Source organism: Prosopis cineraria, unplaced genomic scaffold, assembly GCF_029017545.1.
Source record: "Prosopis cineraria cultivar Desert tree isolate PC_DT_omini unplaced genomic scaffold, ASM2901754v1 PC85, whole genome shotgun sequence".
NCBI lineage: Eukaryota > Viridiplantae > Streptophyta > Magnoliopsida > Fabales > Fabaceae > Prosopis > Prosopis cineraria.
In genome coordinates, this window is record NW_026555412.1 from 43960 (window position 1) to 61581 (window position 17622).

At 27.9% G+C, this 17622-nt stretch overlaps 3 protein-coding genes across 3 annotated transcripts; all 3 read left to right on the forward strand.

Moving 5' to 3' along the window:
• Positions 1 to 276: 276 nt before the first annotated feature.
• On the forward strand, positions 277 to 1757 carry LOC129295292 (putative F-box protein At3g16820). The gene is made up of 2 exons (XM_054933792.1): positions 277 to 609; positions 871 to 1757. The coding sequence occupies exons 1-2, from the start codon at positions 309 to 311 to the stop codon at positions 1482 to 1484; spliced, it is 915 nt and encodes a 304-aa protein (XP_054789767.1). The 5' UTR covers positions 277 to 308; the 3' UTR covers positions 1485 to 1757.
• Positions 1758 to 4372: 2615 nt separating this feature from the next.
• Positions 4373 to 10595, forward strand: LOC129295297 (F-box protein At2g21930-like). Its single transcript, XM_054933807.1, has 4 exons — positions 4373 to 4508; positions 9430 to 9552; positions 9929 to 10318; positions 10393 to 10595. Exons 1-4 carry the CDS (start codon positions 4373 to 4375, stop codon positions 10593 to 10595), a joined length of 852 nt encoding a protein of 283 aa, XP_054789782.1.
• Positions 10596 to 13371: 2776 nt separating this feature from the next.
• LOC129295299 (putative F-box protein At4g38870) lies at positions 13372 to 14594 on the forward strand. Its single transcript, XM_054933808.1, has 2 exons — positions 13372 to 13669; positions 13711 to 14594. The coding sequence occupies exons 1-2, from the start codon at positions 13372 to 13374 to the stop codon at positions 14451 to 14453; spliced, it is 1041 nt and encodes a 346-aa protein (XP_054789783.1). The 3' UTR covers positions 14454 to 14594.
• The last annotated feature ends 3028 nt before the right edge of the window (positions 14595 to 17622 follow it).

Here is a 17622-nt window from a genome sequence, read left to right on the forward strand (position 1 = left end):
TTATTTTTTATGATGAAATTTTTATTACACAAGTGGTTATGCACTTATCACTTATGTTCATGCAGATTATAAGTGTTTTTAATAAATGAATTGCAGGCAGAATCTACATTGTAGCAAAATAAAATTATGAAACAACACAATTAAAAAAATTTGAAAGAAAATGCTCGCTAGTTTACCCAAAAAAAAAATAAGAAAGGAAGGAAAAGGGTCGAAAATGAGCCTATTAATACCGTTTCCTGTAATCACTAATGCCTTTGTGGGTCGTGAAGCCTTCCCTCACAGAAATTTGTTCTTCCCCGTCGAGCACTATGAAGAAAAAGGGTGTGGATGGCGACGCACCATCTCTTCCCGAAGACATCATCAGAAACATTCTGAAACGACTTCCTGTAAAATCCCTAATGCGATTTCAATGTGTCTGCAAGCATTGGAGAAATCTCTTCAAGAGCCCATCTTTCATCGTAGACCACCTCCACCACTCCACTCTTCAAAACCCTTATCTCCTTTCCCAGCTACACGGCTGGGATGCTCCTTCAAACTTATATTTGCTTGATTCTGATATGCAAGTCCGGGAATTTCAGGACCCTCCTTTGCTCGATTATGTGAAGCGCGGTAAGATCGTTGATTCCAGCAATGGCTTGCTCTGTGTTGAAATCAATAAGTATTATGTATCTCCTCATTTCTTTTTAGTGTGGAATCCAGCGATTAGAGAGATCAGACTGTTACCCGAAACTAATTTTCGAGAGGATTATTGTTTTTATTTTATAGGATTTGGGTTCAGGCCAGTTATTAATGACTACAAGATAGTGGTAACTTATGTTTTTGAAGATTATATTGAGCTTTCTGCTGTGAAAGTGTATTCTTTAAACTCAGGTACGTGGAAGGATGTAAAAGTTACGCTCGATGGTAGCGTGCGTCTTAGTTCTCAAGGTGTCACTGTTAATGGTGTCATGTTTTGGTTTGTGTCAAACCTGGTTGGGCTGGATACATATGATGATGATGAGAAACGGATTGCTTCATTTGACCTAGCAACGGAGGTGCTTACAGTGATACCAGTACCTGAGCAACGCTCTACTTCATGGCTTACTGTGTATGAGGAAAAACTTGCTATGGTTTCTCATTCTGTGATTGGAAACAGAGAACATTGTGTTATTGATCTGTGGGTAATGGAGGAAGGTATAGGTGCATCTGGGGAGAGATGGAGTTGGACTAAGAAATATACTAGCAGCCCTTATCCACGCTTGTTATATCCCGTGATCATTTGGAGGAATGAAATTGTCTGCAAGGTTTCAAGACCCAGAGGCAATACTGAAGATGGGGTTGAAGTAGTGGAGAATGATGAACCAACTACTGTTCTCTTCAATCTCACTACTAAAAAATGTAAGGTGTTTGCTATTAGCAAATTTGACTATCACCATCTTGTTATCGATTATGCCGAAAGCCTAGTTCCTGTTGGAGGAATGAAATCACTGGCAAATTTTCTGTAGGGTCTGGACTCATTCATAATATTGGATGCAAAGTGGAAAATGATTTAGCAAAAGCTATCCTATCTCTGATCAATCTCACAGCTTACGAATTTTAGATGTTTGTTTCCTAAATCTTCATCTTCATCTTGCAGATTTACTTAGTTTAGGCACGTTTGATGAAAGTCGAACCTTACCAGTTAGGATTATTTTGTACCTATAAGGCTTGACCTTTAGAGATGTTATCTAGAATGATGTATGCATATGTGTAATACCAGTTGCTTGTAGCTGCCTTTGACGGTTTGACATATCTGTAAGAGCAGTTTGTTCTGTTTTCTTTCCAGCGTGGGTATGATTTAGTTGCTGGTGTGTGGATTGTTTGTGACCTTATGCCTGGGTAATATACGTATATCATATGAGAGGGTGAAAAGTGAAGCAAATATGAGTTGCTTGCTTTTGCACATCATTTTTGCATGCTTTTTCTTTGTTTTTTTTAAGTGTCAAAACATTTGCAGGCGTGGTTCAAATGCCATCTTGCCAGTTGAACCTAAGGTTCTTGCTTGTGGTGTGCTTGCTCTTTTTAAAAACAGATTTTATTGGATGGAGTAGGGAAAATCTTTTCGTAAAAATATGTGAATGATCAATCCATGCCAGGAGAGATATCTACATTCAGTTTTCAACGAACAAATTACTTTGAATAGGAAGATACTTGTAAATAAATAAAAAAATTGAGAATTAGTAATTTCCATATTGTTTGGGAATACTGAATGAAGCTTTTGCAAGTATTTGTGTTATTATAGTTAGGAAATTTTTTGGTGTAGAGAATTGATGGAAGAGCTTTTTAGCTAAGATAATCAATTTTTTAGTTGATTTTTAAGATTTTCACGAAGAAGAACAAGAGCTCTAAATTCTAGTATAGTCTAAATTCATAGGAGAGCTGTAATTTGCCGTCCACTCCAATGACAGATATCAAGTTAACAAGATGAATGCATTTGTGAGGGCAAACAAACATTGGACAAGTTACAGAATTTGAATTATATTATTAATACTAATTACTAATGGTAGTTGAGTCTCGTTAAATGAGTTTGTTAATTGTGCATCCAAAACATTATGGGATAGCTCTATAACCAAATTGTCCAAATATCGCAAAAGCAAAAGAGGTAAAATTTAGACAATGTTAATTATATGGTCAAGCAACATACATGTAGAACAGACCTTAATGCTATATTTGAATATGGATAGAAAAGTGCAGATATTTTGAAAAGAAAACATAATTCTAAGTTACTCCAAACTATGATACATTGATATGTCAAATTGTCTCTCGTATCTGTATCGATATCGATGCTTTTTCATATCCAAAAAATATTGGAATATGATTTTTTAATTTAAAAAAAAAAATTAGCTTTCGATATGTATTTTATACTCTAAGATTGTGAGTCGATATGTATTTCTTTTAACTTCACTGAAGATAGATAGACATTAAATCCCAAATCTTAATGGGTGATGCATGATTCCACAACCCCTCTACTTCAAAAGCTTGCTCTACTCATCATCATATCGTGAAAAGAATTGGAGTACCTACCCATTTATTCATTCAATGAAAAGAAACAAGTTAAATCCTAAAAAGCAGCAGATTTGGTTTATATCCATACTAATTTGTGACTCTTGGCTAAAAAAAATTGAAGAATACAAGCAAGGCAAATCAAAGATGTAGGACATTAGTGGAGATGAATGGAATGACCTTGATGGTTCTGAAATGTTAAGAGTGGCAAACTTATCTTTCGATGAACAAGATAAATAAACTATCCTTTTTACAGATGACAGTCGAGGGAGAGAAATTATTGATATTATACTTATTAGTAAGGATTAGGTGGTAAGCAATTAGGCATAAATTGAATAAAAGTATAATTAATGATTATGTTTTTTTTGGTATTACTATAAAGAACTATATATGTATGCTAGTTTTGAATATTTTTGAATTAAAATTATTATTTTTAATATTTTTATAATTTTTTTATAAATATATATGTATGTATTGGAAACATATTGTATCTTATATTTTTAAAAATAAAAGTATCGACGTATCAATTATGCATCGCCGATACCTGTATTGGTATCTATGCATCCTAGACTCCAAAATCCAATTGAATAAAAAGTTGTATATATCATTAACAAATTTGAAATCCAATAAATATTACTCTCTCCATTTTAAATTATAAGACATTTTTTAAAGAGATTTGATATCCTATAATATAAGATATTTTGAAAATATTAAGTTTATTAAATAGGATTATTTCAATATTTTTCTTTTTCTCTCTATTTAATACTAATTAATAGTAAATTTAAGGTTATTACATGAAGAGTATTTTTAAAATTTTATTTTTTTATTTTAAAAAATAAAGTTATTAAGTGTATTTAATGAGGTTTATTAGTATGTGAGATTTTTTTAAAAAATATTTTATAATTTAAGATGAAATTGGAAGAGGTATAAAGTAAAATATTTATAAAATTTAGCGCCTTAGTTGTGGTTGTTGTTGTTAATAAAATAGGATTATTTTAATATTATCTTTTTATATCTATTTAATACTAATTAAGTGTAGATTTAAAATTATTATATAAAGAGTATTTTTAAAATTTTATATTTTTATTTAAAAAAATAAAATTTTTAAATATATTTAATAAAATTTATTAATATGTGAAATTTTTTTAAAAAATATTTTATAATTTAAAATAGAACTGGAAGAGGTATAAAGTAAAATAGCTGCTGCTGCTGCTGCGAAACTTCGATTTAGCAATTTAGAAAAGATTGGTCAAGCTGCCAAAAATGTTACCATTTATTGCTTTAAAAAAAAATAGCAATATTTCTACTGTGCTCTCCCCCAATATCTAATCCCTCGATTTCGAAGGCTTTCATGGGAGAGATCTGTTCTTCGCCGGCAATGGCTATGAAGAAGATCGTGACTGGTGACGACATATCATTGCCTCCTGAGGAAATCATCTTAAACATTCTTAAACAACTTCCTGCAAAATCCCGATTCCGATTTCAACGTGTGAGCAAGCATTGGAAATATCTCTTCAAGAGCCCATCTTTCCTCGTAGACCACCTCCACCACTCCACTCTTCAAAACCCCTATCTCCTTCTCCGATACGCCTGCAAATTGTGAGAGCAATGACAGATTTATTCATAAACTTCATTTTTCAATAAAGAACTATTTCTCAATACCAAACAAGCTAGTTGGGGATTAAAATTGCAATGACTCTGGAAAATTAATTACATAGAAATTATACTTTGGATTGGAGGGAGTATTTTTAAGTATAACAGAGACATTTGAATTAATGGCCAATAAAAATTGATTTATTCATAAACTTCATTTTTCATAAAGAAGAAATATTAAACATAAAAGTGCGGTGCTAGTGAATTCATTTTTCAATATTAATTAACTAACTTTTTTTTTTTGTTAATACAATGGAAGGATCAACCCAACTCCATAGATTTATTATAAGAGAAGTTCATTGATCAATGTACATGATAAAGGGGAAGGACAAAATTGATGCATGAATGCAAAAAATGTTTTGAAGGGATCTATCTCTAATTAAACTTGATAATTTTTGAATTTGACACAATCAAATAATTATATATAAAATTGATTGAACTGCCTTGACTATGGTAAGCTCTTGAGATCTAACTCACCTAGATTTTTATATATAAAAAAATTGAACCATGGAAAGGAATAAGAAGGGAGGAGATTTGTGGGAAAATTCAGAAAAAGTTAACCATGTAAATGGAAATTGATTGATATTCACATGATATACAATGCTTGATAGCATTGTTGTGGAGAAATAATACTCCATCCATCTAAAAGTGTAAGGTATTTTTTAAAAAATTAAATGTTAAAAAAATATAAGATATTTTTAATCTTTCAATATGTAATCATTATTTTTTTTTTCAAAAGTACTCCTATTAAATAGATGATTTTATATTTTTTTAGAATGAAATACCCTATTTAAATAAGGATAAATATAAAAAGATAGAATTAATTTAAAGACAAGTAATTACTTTATTTAAGAGTAAGATTCAATTAAAAATGGTTTACATTTTTGAATGAGAGAAGTAAGATTTAGTTATTCAATATGTCATGTAGAGAAATTTTTGCATGAACTTGGTGTACCATATCATCCGTGCTTCTAATAAAAACTTAATATTTATATGACAATAAATATAAATTAATTATATCACTAATGATAGTAGGTAGAGAAGACAAAAAATTAAATATGCATTTATATTATAAAATTTAAATCATTAAAAATAATAACATATAAGATTTTATTTAATTAAATTGATGCAATTTTATTAGATGGACATGGATAACATGGTATATTGGATCCATGAAAAAAAAATTATGTAATCAATGATGTTTTGGGCGCAATTTTAAATTATAAATTATAAAAATATGTATTATTTTCCTTCTTTAAAACCAAATGGAGCGGTACTCCCTTTATTTAAATTTAAATTAGAAAATATAAATAATTCTCCTTGTTAGATCCAATTAATTAAACGACTACACAAACAATTGGATTTAACTTTTAATTTAAAAACTACATTAAAAATTGACTGAAATAAATTTAAAAATTAATCAGGGGTTTTTTAAAGAAAGTTATAAACTTATTCAAATCGATTGTAGCCATAAAAATATTTATTTTGATTAATTTTTTTATTTTATGTATACTTTAAATAGATTTAACAATACACATAATTTAAATTTAACAAAATCCCTCACATATATCAATTATTTATTTTAACTTATTTTAATGAAAAATTATTTATTTTCTGAAAAAAAATATGTTTCTTATTTTTGTGATATTTGTTTAAAGTTTTAAAAATATTTTCTGGAAAATTTTTTTAAAAATATTTAAAATCCAATAAAATTTTTATTATTATTTTAAGAAACACCTCAAGTAGCCTTTAAAAATGATTAGAGGAGAAAGAGCAGTGACAGATCCAAAAAAAAATTATTAGAGGAAGCAATATTTATATTAAATATAAATATAAATATTTCTTTAGAAAATAATAATTCTAAATATTAATTAAAGTAATGTATAAATAAATTATATGAGAAGTTTAAAAATAAGTATATTAATTTCATTTATATCATAAATTTCTTTTAAAAAACAGGAGTAAATAATATTTTTAAATATATATATGCTTGATAATTTTAAAAAAATGTGGGGCGATAATTTTTTCTTATGAGGGATAGTTGTAAATTTAGGAGGGGCAAATGCTATTTTAACCAAAAATTAAGTACAATTTTTACTTTTCTTGTAAGGCAATTACCCCTACTTTGCTTCAAGCAGATACGCCCGTAAGAAAATATTTTAAAAATGGGCTAAAAAAAGAAAATATTTTAAAAAAACGAGATATGTAGAAATACTATAAAATTTTAATAATATAATAATAAATTATTTTTAAATTAATTAATTTTTATAATTAATTACCAAATATAAAATAATCTCTATATTTTTGTAAAATTTTTATAATATAATTTTTTAAATAAAATCTTTAAATTGTTTAAAAATTATTTGTTTTTTAATATTAAATAAATGGGTCAAAAAATATTGATAAAGATGATTCCAATGCTCTTTTTTTTTGTTTTAATTAAGCAGCGAGGCAAAAAGCCTGAACGAAATTAAACAAGCATGATGGAATTTGTTAAACGAAATTAAACAAGCATGATTCCAATACTCATTTATTAAAACAAAATTGACTTCATCCCCAGAAAGTTGGAAATAATATGGCAATTTGTTAAACGACCACAAATCATGAGCCCATGTGATGGAATTACAGCATCGGATTTAAAATCCTTAAAGGTATATTAAAACAGATTTTATATAAATTAAAATCTCGTTATTATTATTATTATTATTATTATTATTATTATTATTATTATTTTAATTTGATGAGGCTAAAAGTCTTGTCATCACTAATGGGCTGGATGCCTGGATCCCATGTTCGAGGAAGTACAATGCTAGGCCTAAAATGGAAGTTCAATGTTGATTAGGCAACAAAAATAAATCAGACGATTTTTTTAAAGACATACTATATTTATATACAACAATACATTTTAATCAAGCATAATATGAATTTAACAAGGTATTTTTAAACAACTACTTAATTAAATTGATTTAAATTTTACTTTAAAAATTAGGATTCATATTTGGTGAGTAACATAAATCTATTCATTTAATGAGTGCCTCAATTACAATGATTATATTATATCAATGCTTAAAAATTATCAATATTTTTTTGAAAAATTCAAAATAATTTCACTCCACATTCTATTTCAGCCAAAAAGAAAGAAGGAAACACTTCACATCCATTGCAAAAATTTGATATTTGATATTTTTTAAATATTATATAACAAAATTTTTGTTAGCCAATGGATTAAATAGAACGGCTACTATCGTTCTATATAAGGCACTTATTAAATAAATAGATTGAGGTCATTTATTGATTTTAAATATTATGAAATCCCTCATATATCTCAATTATATTTAGTTGAGTTTAATTCAGCTAACAAAATATCTTTTGTTACATAGACATAGATTTTTTTTTTAACTAGATATAAAATATTGATATTGATATAGATGATTCCAAAAATCAGTTATTAAAATAAAATTGATGATCTCATCCCTAGTAAGTAGGAAATAATTTGGCAATTTCTTAAACGACCAAGGACGTTTAAGCTTCCCGTGCGATAGAATTACAGCATACAGCATCGGATTTAAAATCATGAAAGGTATATTAAAACAGATTTTATATAAATTAATTAATTCATAATCTCATCTCATTATTGATAATGGGTTGAATGCCATGTTTCTAGGAAGTTCAATGTTGACTAGGCAACAAAAATAAATTAGACGATTGTTTTTTGAAGAAAAAATATATTTCTACACAATAATATATTAAATTACCGATACAGTGATTCCTAAAATATAGATCAATTATAATTTGAATTTGACAAAGTATGATAATAAGGAAAGTTCTTAGAGAAAATATCTCCATCAAGTAATTATAGAAAGTACCGGCTTGCATCCCACGTCTTTGCCAAATTCAAAAAATTATTTTGATCCAACTACAAATTTCTTACTATCATTTTTAATTATTCTCATCCTTCAATAAAAAATTCAAATTCCTAATATAATAATAGAAAATTTTCAGGTGAGGACCCTTGACCGAACATATTAAAAAAAGAGAACCCAAAATTTTTTGAAATTTTACTGTAAGACCCAATACTGAATTGAAATTAAATTTGCAACAAAAATAATAAAATTACTTTCATTTAAATAAACAACATACGTAGATAAGACGATTTATTCGCCCTTATACTATATGTTGTTCATTTACTTCTAAAATATTATTAATTATCTAACGTCACTTATTTATAGTTATAGTTTCACTTAATTTTATTTCAAATGTTAGTTTCATGATAAAACAACTTATTCATTCTTATATTATATATTATTCATTTACTTACGGAATATTATTCATTTTCCTACTTCACTAGTTATTGGAATGAAATCAAGTGAAAGTAGGATTATAAATAAGTGAAGTGAAAAATGTACAACATTTCATAAGTAAATGAATAATATATAGTATAAAAATGAATAAATTATTTTATATATAGTATGTTGTTTATTTAAATATGTATAATTTTATTATTTCTGTTACAAATTTAATTTTAATTCAATATCGGATCCTGTGTTGAAATATCATAAATTCAAAGGTTCTTTTAAGAATCCCTCAATGAAATTTTCTCAATAATAATACCAATAGTAGCGGTATTATTATTTAACAATTTACTGCTCATTATTGATATTGGCGAGAAATATGGATTTATTGATATTAAAAAAAAATCATGGAAACAATATAAAATTGCGAGGACGCTTCTGTCTTCTTTGTTCTTATTGCTAGTGAATTTGATCGTTCCAGAGTACAAGTTGATCAGAAGGCTTCTCCCTATTCTTCACAGTAATGGAAGGCGACGCACAATATCTTCCCGAGGAAGTTATCAGAAACATTCTCACGCGACTTCCGGTAAAATCCCTAATTCGATTTCAATGCGTCTGCAAACATTGGAAAAATCTCATCAAGAGCCCATCTTTCATCGCTGACCATCTTCACCACTCCAATCTTCAAAACCCTCTTCTTCTTTGCGAATACAATGACAGAGAGTCCCTTATGAACTTACGTTTGCTTGACCGCGAGATGCAATTTCTTGAAGTCGAAACAGAACCTCTGATGGATTCCTTGCATAATCCTATGATCATAGGTTCCAGCAACGGCTTGATTTGTCTTCGCCTTTGCACTAATAAGAATGGAAAATATAGTGTTTCTCTTTTATTGTGGAATCCAAGTATTAGAGAGGTCAGACAGATATATATTAATTATTTAGGGTTCTATTTATTTGCAGGATTTGGCTTCAGTCCAATTCTTGATGATTACAAGATATTGATAATTCATCCGACTCGGTATTCAGCGCAAGTGTACTCAGTAGGCTCAGGGTCATGGAACGGAGTGGATTGTACAATCTTAAACGACTGGCATGATCTTCACGATGATCCCATCACTGTAAATGGATTTATGTATTGGATTGGATCAAAGGAGGATGAGAATGACCTTTTCGTGGTCTCATTTGATATGGCAATGGAATTGTTTACTTTGATATCTCCAATAAGCCCTCGTGAAGGAAGAGGAACAATAAAGCTTACTGTTTATGAGAATAAACTTGGTCTGCTTTCTGTCATTAGTGAAAACCAGAATTCTTTTGTAACTAATTTATGGGTTATGGAGGAAGTTACAGGTACAATTCGGGAGACATGGAGTTGGACGAAGAATATACTAGCAACCCTTTAACTGGAATGCTTGCATGTCCAGTAACTATGTGGAATAATGAAATTGTCTGCGATGTATATTTTGGGGATGAGTGTGAACCAAAAATTTTTCTGATCAATATCACTACTAGTGAATTGAAGATGGTTAATGACCCCTTGTTCAACCTTGATCTATGTGATGCTTTCAATTATGTGGAAAGCCTTGTAGCAGTTGGAGGAATCAAATCTACTACGATGTTTGTGTAGTGATATTGAATGGAGCAAAAGCTATTCCATCTCCATTCAATCTCATTATACTATAATCAGTTCAAGACATTTCCAGTCCACAAGATCTTGCAGTGTTTTTTATTTTATTTTAATTTCATTGATATTTAAGGAAGAAATTGTTTAAATATATCGGTTTCTTGAGGTAGCAAGTTCTCCGCCTTACAAAGGAGTGTGTGTTCTTTGGATCATTATATTGGTGAATTAGAAGAGCATATGCTATGCTTTTTGTGCACTCCACAATACAATGTTTGATTGTTCTCACCTAGTTTCTTTTTTTTTTTTTTAATTTACAGCATCCCTTTATTGGTGACAATTGCACACAGTGGCCTATTAAATGTGGACATTTCTTTTAATTATATTTTAAATACTAGTTAGTTGTTCAATCTATATGGTGGCATTTTTGTTTCTTGCTCTTACCTTATGGTCATGGTGCCTCCAAAATTTTTTTCATCCATTTCAACTTGTCCACTTTTTGAGGACACAAATTTTCCCTCCCACAATATTAATTAATTTAAAAAATTTCTAGTAAGTTATCCACAATAAAAAGGACTTATGGGAAGTTTTCTCACAAGATTTATTGACATTTTGTTTATATAAATAAAGATTTGAATTTTGACATAAATTTGATCTGAACCTCTAATTTGAAGAGAGTATGATATAACAAATTAATGCTTTGAAATTAATGGCCAAGAAAAACCAATTTATTCAAAAAAGTAATTTTTCATTTTAGGAAAAATATTAAACTTAAGAGTGCGGCGCTAGTGAATTCATTCTTCAATATTAATTCCTCCAGTCCAAAGTATAAATAATTTTTGGCACAAATTCATATATCAATAAAGTTCTCATTCCCATAAAAATACATGCTACTGTTTTTCCTTTTTACACCTAATCCCAATTTTCAATGACTCTAAGAGAAATATTTACACAAATATTTAGGTTGAAAATGATTTCAAAATTATCATTTAAAATTTTGGTGACAACTCCCAGAAATATTTTTTATCAGATTTTTATCTTCAGAAAATTCTGAATAGGATGCAACAATTAGTGTAACTAAATATAAAATAATATGTGCTTTTTATATAAATCTCTTTATATAAAATCTAGAAATTATCTAAAAACAAATGGACTCTAAACAAATCATAGAAACTTACAAAATATTGTTTTAAATAAAGTGATTTTTCATTAAAAAAATCTGAAACAAACAAGCCTAAAAATAATCAGAATATAAAAAAAGTATTTTATTACTTTTAATCATTTCATGTATATTAAAAAATTAATTTTTTCTTGACTTCATTAAAAAATGAGATGTACTTTCATATTCACCTTTAATTTTAAATAATAATATAACTATATTAAATAAATTCACACTAATTAAATAAAGAACAAAATTTAAAAAAGTGATTTAATTATTAAAAAATGTCCTACAGTAGATTCCTAATTGTTTTAAGTAACTTTTAAAAATAATATGATACAAAAGATGAGGAAGGATGTTGTAGAAATATGGAGATGCACACAAATTGATCATAAATTTTTAAAATAATTAAATAATAAATTATTTTATAAATATTTAAAATAACTTACTAATTATTATTTTTATTATCATAACCAAATATAAAATAATTTTGTGATCCCATTTACGGCGCCCGTAATTTTAGAGTGAGAGAAGGGAGAGGAGAGGGGAATTGGACAGTGAGAGAGTTGAATTATATTGAGGGTTAGTTTGGTAATTTTGTGAAAAAAAATTAATTCTAGAGTAGTCTCCAGACACTATTAGAGTGAATAAGTGATTAGGCCATTTCAAGTTAATCAGTTGGGATTATCATAGTTCATGATTTCATCCGTCATTCTCCCTAAAAATATTTAGTTTGATTTATTTTATATTTCAAGTATACTTCAAATAAATTTAACAATACACACAGTTTAAAATAACAAAATCCCTCGTATATCTCAATTATATTTAATCAAGTGTTATTTGGTAACAAAAACATCCTTGTTATATAGGTTAAGAATATCGATATAAATCATTTATTAAAATAAAATTTACCTCATCACTTAACTACCTTTCCTTGATTTTGATTTTGGTGAAGTTGTTAGACCTACATTATAAGAAAAGTAAGGAGGATTGTTTTTAACCAAATTTTATATAAATTTATCAAACAATTTTTTAAAAAATATATTTCTACACAATAATACATTGAATAACCAATACATTGATGATCTCTAAATTATTGATCAATTATAATTTGAATTTGACAAGCTAAGATAATAATTAAGGAAAGTGTGGTTATCAAAAGAACAGGGAAATCTGTTAGCGAAAATTTCTCTATCAAGTAAATATAGAGATATAGCACCAACTTGAATGCGGCTTCAACAAATTCAAAAAATTATTTTGATCCAATCATAAATTTTTACCATCTTTTTTTATTATATATTCTCATCCTTCAATTAAAAAGTTCAAATGTTGTTAAAAAATGAAAAAATTCAAATTCCTAATATAATAATACCCATTTTCGTCAAAAAATTATATAGTAGCAGTAGAATAATACCAATAATAACGGCATTATTAGTTAACAATTTACTGCTGATTATTGATACTGATATTGGCGAGAAATACGGATTTATCTATAATTTAAAAAAATAATGGGAAAATAATAAAATTGCAACGACGCTTATTTCTTCTTGGTTCTTATTGCGATTGAATTTAATCGTCTCAGACCACTAGTTGATCGGAAAGTTCCCCCTATCCTTCACAGAAATGAAACGACGCGCCGTACGATATCTTCCTGAAGAAATCATCAGAAACATCCTCAGGCGACTTCCGGTAAAATCCCTAATTCGATTTCAATGCGTCTGCAAGCATTGGAAAAATCTCATCAAGAGCCCATCTTTCATTGCTGACCATCTTCACCACTCCAATCATCAAAACCCTCTTCTTCTTTTTGACTATAGAGACCACAACAGGGCTATGAACTTACGTTTGCTTGAATGCGAGATGCAATTTCATGGAGTCCAGAATGAAGCTTCGGTGGATTCACATGCTACTTGGATCATCGGTTCTAGCAATGGCTTGATTTGTGTTCTGTCTTTCCATGAGTCTTTTTTATTGTGGAATATAATCCAGCTACCAGAGAGGCGAGACAGATTGTCATTGATTATTTAAAGTGCTATCGCTATACAAGGTTTGGCTTCAGTCCAATTCTTAATGATTATAAGATAGTGATAATTTTTCCGCATATTTGGGATGATCCAGCGCTAGTGTATTCAGTAAGCTCAAGTTCATGGAAAAAAGTAGATTGTCTGTTCTTAGAACACTTGAACCTTAGCTATGAAAGTTTCTGTGTTAATGGAGTTATATTTTGGATTGGAAAAATCGATGGTGAGGATCACTATACTATGCTCTCATTTGACATGGCAATGGAATTATTTACATTAACACCATTGCCTCCAATAATAAGCCATCCTGAAAGAAGAATAAGGCTTACTGTGTATGAGAAAAAACTTGCTGTGCTCTCTCTTTTTGTCAGTGAAAACCAGAATTCTTTTGTGATTGATTTATGGCTGATGGAGGAAGGTACAGTTACAACTGCGGAGAGATGGAATTGGATGAAGAAATGTACTAGCAACCCTTTAACTACATCGCTTGCACCACGTGTATGTCCAATGGCTATTTGGGGGAATGAAATTATCTGCATTGCAATTGGTGGGGATGAGACAAAAAATTTTCTGATCAACATCACTACTAATGAATTTAATAGGGTTCGTTGCCACTTTTCCAACTTTCATCTGCGTCGTGTTTTCAATTATGTGGAAAGCCTTGTAGGTACAATGTTTGTGTAGGGTTAAACTATTCTATCTCCATACAATCTAAAGGTATTGTTGATGGCATTTTCAATTATTCGGAAAGCCTTGTAATTGAGTGTGAGAAGAAAGCAAGTGAAGCAAATTTAATTTATATGTGTTTTTTTTAATTTTATTTGACTTCTAGGGAAATTATTTAACTTTACCAGTTTATTGTGATAGTTTTCACCTTTTGCAAAGGATTGTGTTCTTTTGAATCATTATATTGGTGAATTAGAAGAGTATTTAAGTTTTTTGTACACTTTACAATACAATTCTTAGTTGATTATTCTTATCTAGTTTAATCTCTTTCTGTCTCTCTGTTGTGAATCTTTATTGATTTCGCTAAACTTAAATTTAAAGTTAGTTTTTTAATCTTATTTTTATTTTGTAACATTTTCTTTTCTTAAATTTACCTTTTAGTGCCTACAAAATGAATTTTTTTTATTCCATCATTTCAATTTCTAGCTTTCCCCCAACTTTTAATATATATTTTTCTTCTCATCATTTTATGCATATCTTAACATAATTTTTTCACGTCCATGTGAGAAAGTGCTTCTTGCCTCAAGCACTATGAAATAGATGGCAATGGATGGCCACGAATCATCTCTCCCACAATATTAATTTAAAAAAACTTCTTGTAGGTTCTCTTGTTGTTATGGAAAGATTGAAATAATTTTATCAATATGTCATCTTTCATTAAGGATTAATACTCTTTTTATTTTATTTGTATGATACATTCTTCAGATTTTGTGTATTTCTTCAACTAGGAGATGTACATAGTAAAGAGATACTTATAGATCTCTCTTTTGTATATTTCTTAGAAAGAATTATGTTTAAAGCCCTATACAAAAAAATTAATTACTGCAATATTTATTAATGTAAAATAATTTATATTAATGACTCTTGTAGTGATTAATTTCTTTATGTAGGATTTTTATGTAATTTTTCTATTTCTTATTTAGTAACTTCTCACATAAAAAAAAAATTCTTGACGACCATTAATTAATTATCAAGGCCCTTAAGTTTTTTAAAATTAAGAATCATTATTCTTTTTACTGAAACTCACATTTGTGAAAATTCCACCATATACTACTCGGACATGGGCATGGCATGTACTCCTTAATACGACGGTTATTAAAAGCAAAATTCAGAAACCCGACTTTTCTAACTATTTAGTAGCATTATGATGTGTAGATCCTATTTTTTTTAAAATTTTTTGATAAAAATATAAAATATTAAAAATCATTTTTACCTAACAATATATCTAGAATTAATTTAAAAATTAATACTATGCATAATTTAACTTTTTCTAAATTTGAAAATAATTTAAAAATAATAAAAATTTAAAATAAATAAATTATTGAAAATTATAAAATTTTTATTGACAAAAATAGTAATTATATTATTTTTCTAATAAATATTAATAAAGCATAAGGCAATGAAATAAGAAGAAATAATTCTACAATTGACACTGATTGACATACTTCTGTACAAGTTTTGTGCATGTATAGTTCTGCAATGAACAAACTAACAAGGCAAGTATCCCCCCAATATATTGTTAAAATGTTAAATTATAAAAAATATAAATAATAAAGTTCAAATTGTTAAAATTTAATATGAGCATTAAAAATATATAATAAAAATAAAATAAAATATTTTATAGAAGTTCAAATCTAGACCATCCAAAGTCTTGGTCTAAGGATTAGAAATTGGGAAGAGGATGGAAAGGGAAGATAGGAGAATCCTTTCCCCTAGTCAATATGCATAATGTATAAAATCAATATTAAGAACAATACTGCATATTACTATTGAAAAGCTTGGATTTTTTTAGGGAAAACATAACTTTAATTCTTATATCTTGCTCAAATTTTGTTACAAGTCTTTGTATTTTTTCAGTGTTTTAAATCCCTATATTTTTATTTTTCAATATTCTAAGTTCTTATAACACTACTTATAGAGATATTTAGAATAATGAAAAATAAAAATATAAGGACCTAAAAAAAATAATGATTTATAGTAAAATTTGAGCAAAGTATAGAAATCTAAAATTATATTTTTTTCTTTTTTTCTTTTTAATACTGCAGGTCAATTAATGTATTACTGAACTTGTGTTATCATTAAAGCATATGTGGTTTCTTATGTTGCCCAAAGCCTGAAGCAAATCATACCATATTATTCATAATTCATAAATTATATGATTTTTTTTAATTCAAGACTCCCTTGACTATTGTAAATATGAGAATGAATATAGATTCTTGACATTTTCTTTTGATTATGCATTAATTTTAGTACTTCTCCTCTCCACATCATCAAAAATGTTGAGTGATTTTTTATTTTTGGGCTTAAAAAGAAGTAATTCTTTTGATAAACTTGTTTCTCTAAGACTTTGAAAAACTTGTTAAATAAAAATCGTAAAATGTCTTACAAAAAAAAAATCACATAATGTTATTAATAAAAAAGAAATAATGGGTATTCCCTCTATTAAAAAATGCAAGGCATTTTTTGAGAAGTTATATGTTAAAAAATATAAAATATTTTTAGTCTTTTGAAATGTAATCATTGTATTTTTTTCTTTAAAAGTGCTTTTATTAATAATGACTTTATATTTATTATATGGTGTTTAATAAGGATAAATATAAAAAAATAAAGTTAGTTAAAAAGTAGGTAACTATTTTATTGGAGATAAGATTTTATTAAAAATGTCTTACATTTTTAAATGAAGGGAGTAAATATTTTAAGAAATGTTTCTTTCAATTCGAATTAAATTTAGTAATTTTAGCTAACCTAATTATTTGTATGACCATTCTAATAACAAAAAGAGACATTTGAATCATCTTTTTTTTTTTTTGGACAAGACATTTGGATCGCCTAACTACGGAGGGTGGGTTTCTCACCACTACCTTTTTTTTTTTATCTCTTCATTATAAATTGAGACTGTTTAATTTAAATTTAAATTTTTAAATTTAATATAACAGTCTAGATTTGTATTGATTTTTTTACTTTTCTACTTTGCAGGGGAGGGAATCCAGCTCCTAGCCAGTTGGTAAAAAAAAAAAAAAAAGGTTAAATTTTAAATTTGTTTTACGACAATAGAAAATTTAGGTTAAATCATGTAGAAATATAAAGCATAAGAGCCCTGATGCTCCCTTCTTTCCAGTCGAGCACT

Bases quoted from the DNA above. Each gene is read 5' to 3' on its own strand.
- LOC129295292 (XM_054933792.1), top strand. From the start codon at position 309: ATGAAGAAAAAGGGTGTGGATGGCGACGCACCATCTCTTCCCGAAGAC. The intron at 610-870 runs GTAAGATCGTTG...CTTTAAACTCAG, and splicing joins GCTCGATTATGTGAAGCGCG to GTACGTGGAAGGATGTAAAA.
- LOC129295297 (XM_054933807.1), top strand. From the start codon at position 4,373: ATGGGAGAGATCTGTTCTTCGCCGGCAATGGCTATGAAGAAGATCGTG. The intron at 9,553-9,928 runs GTAAAATCCCTA...ATTTATTTGCAG, and splicing joins ACATTCTCACGCGACTTCCG to GATTTGGCTTCAGTCCAATT. The intron at 10,319-10,392 runs GTACAATTCGGG...TTGCATGTCCAG, and splicing joins GGTTATGGAGGAAGTTACAG to TAACTATGTGGAATAATGAA.
- LOC129295299 (XM_054933808.1), top strand. From the start codon at position 13,372: ATGAAACGACGCGCCGTACGATATCTTCCTGAAGAAATCATCAGAAAC. The intron at 13,670-13,710 runs GTTCTAGCAATG...TCTTTCCATGAG, and splicing joins ACATGCTACTTGGATCATCG to TCTTTTTTATTGTGGAATAT.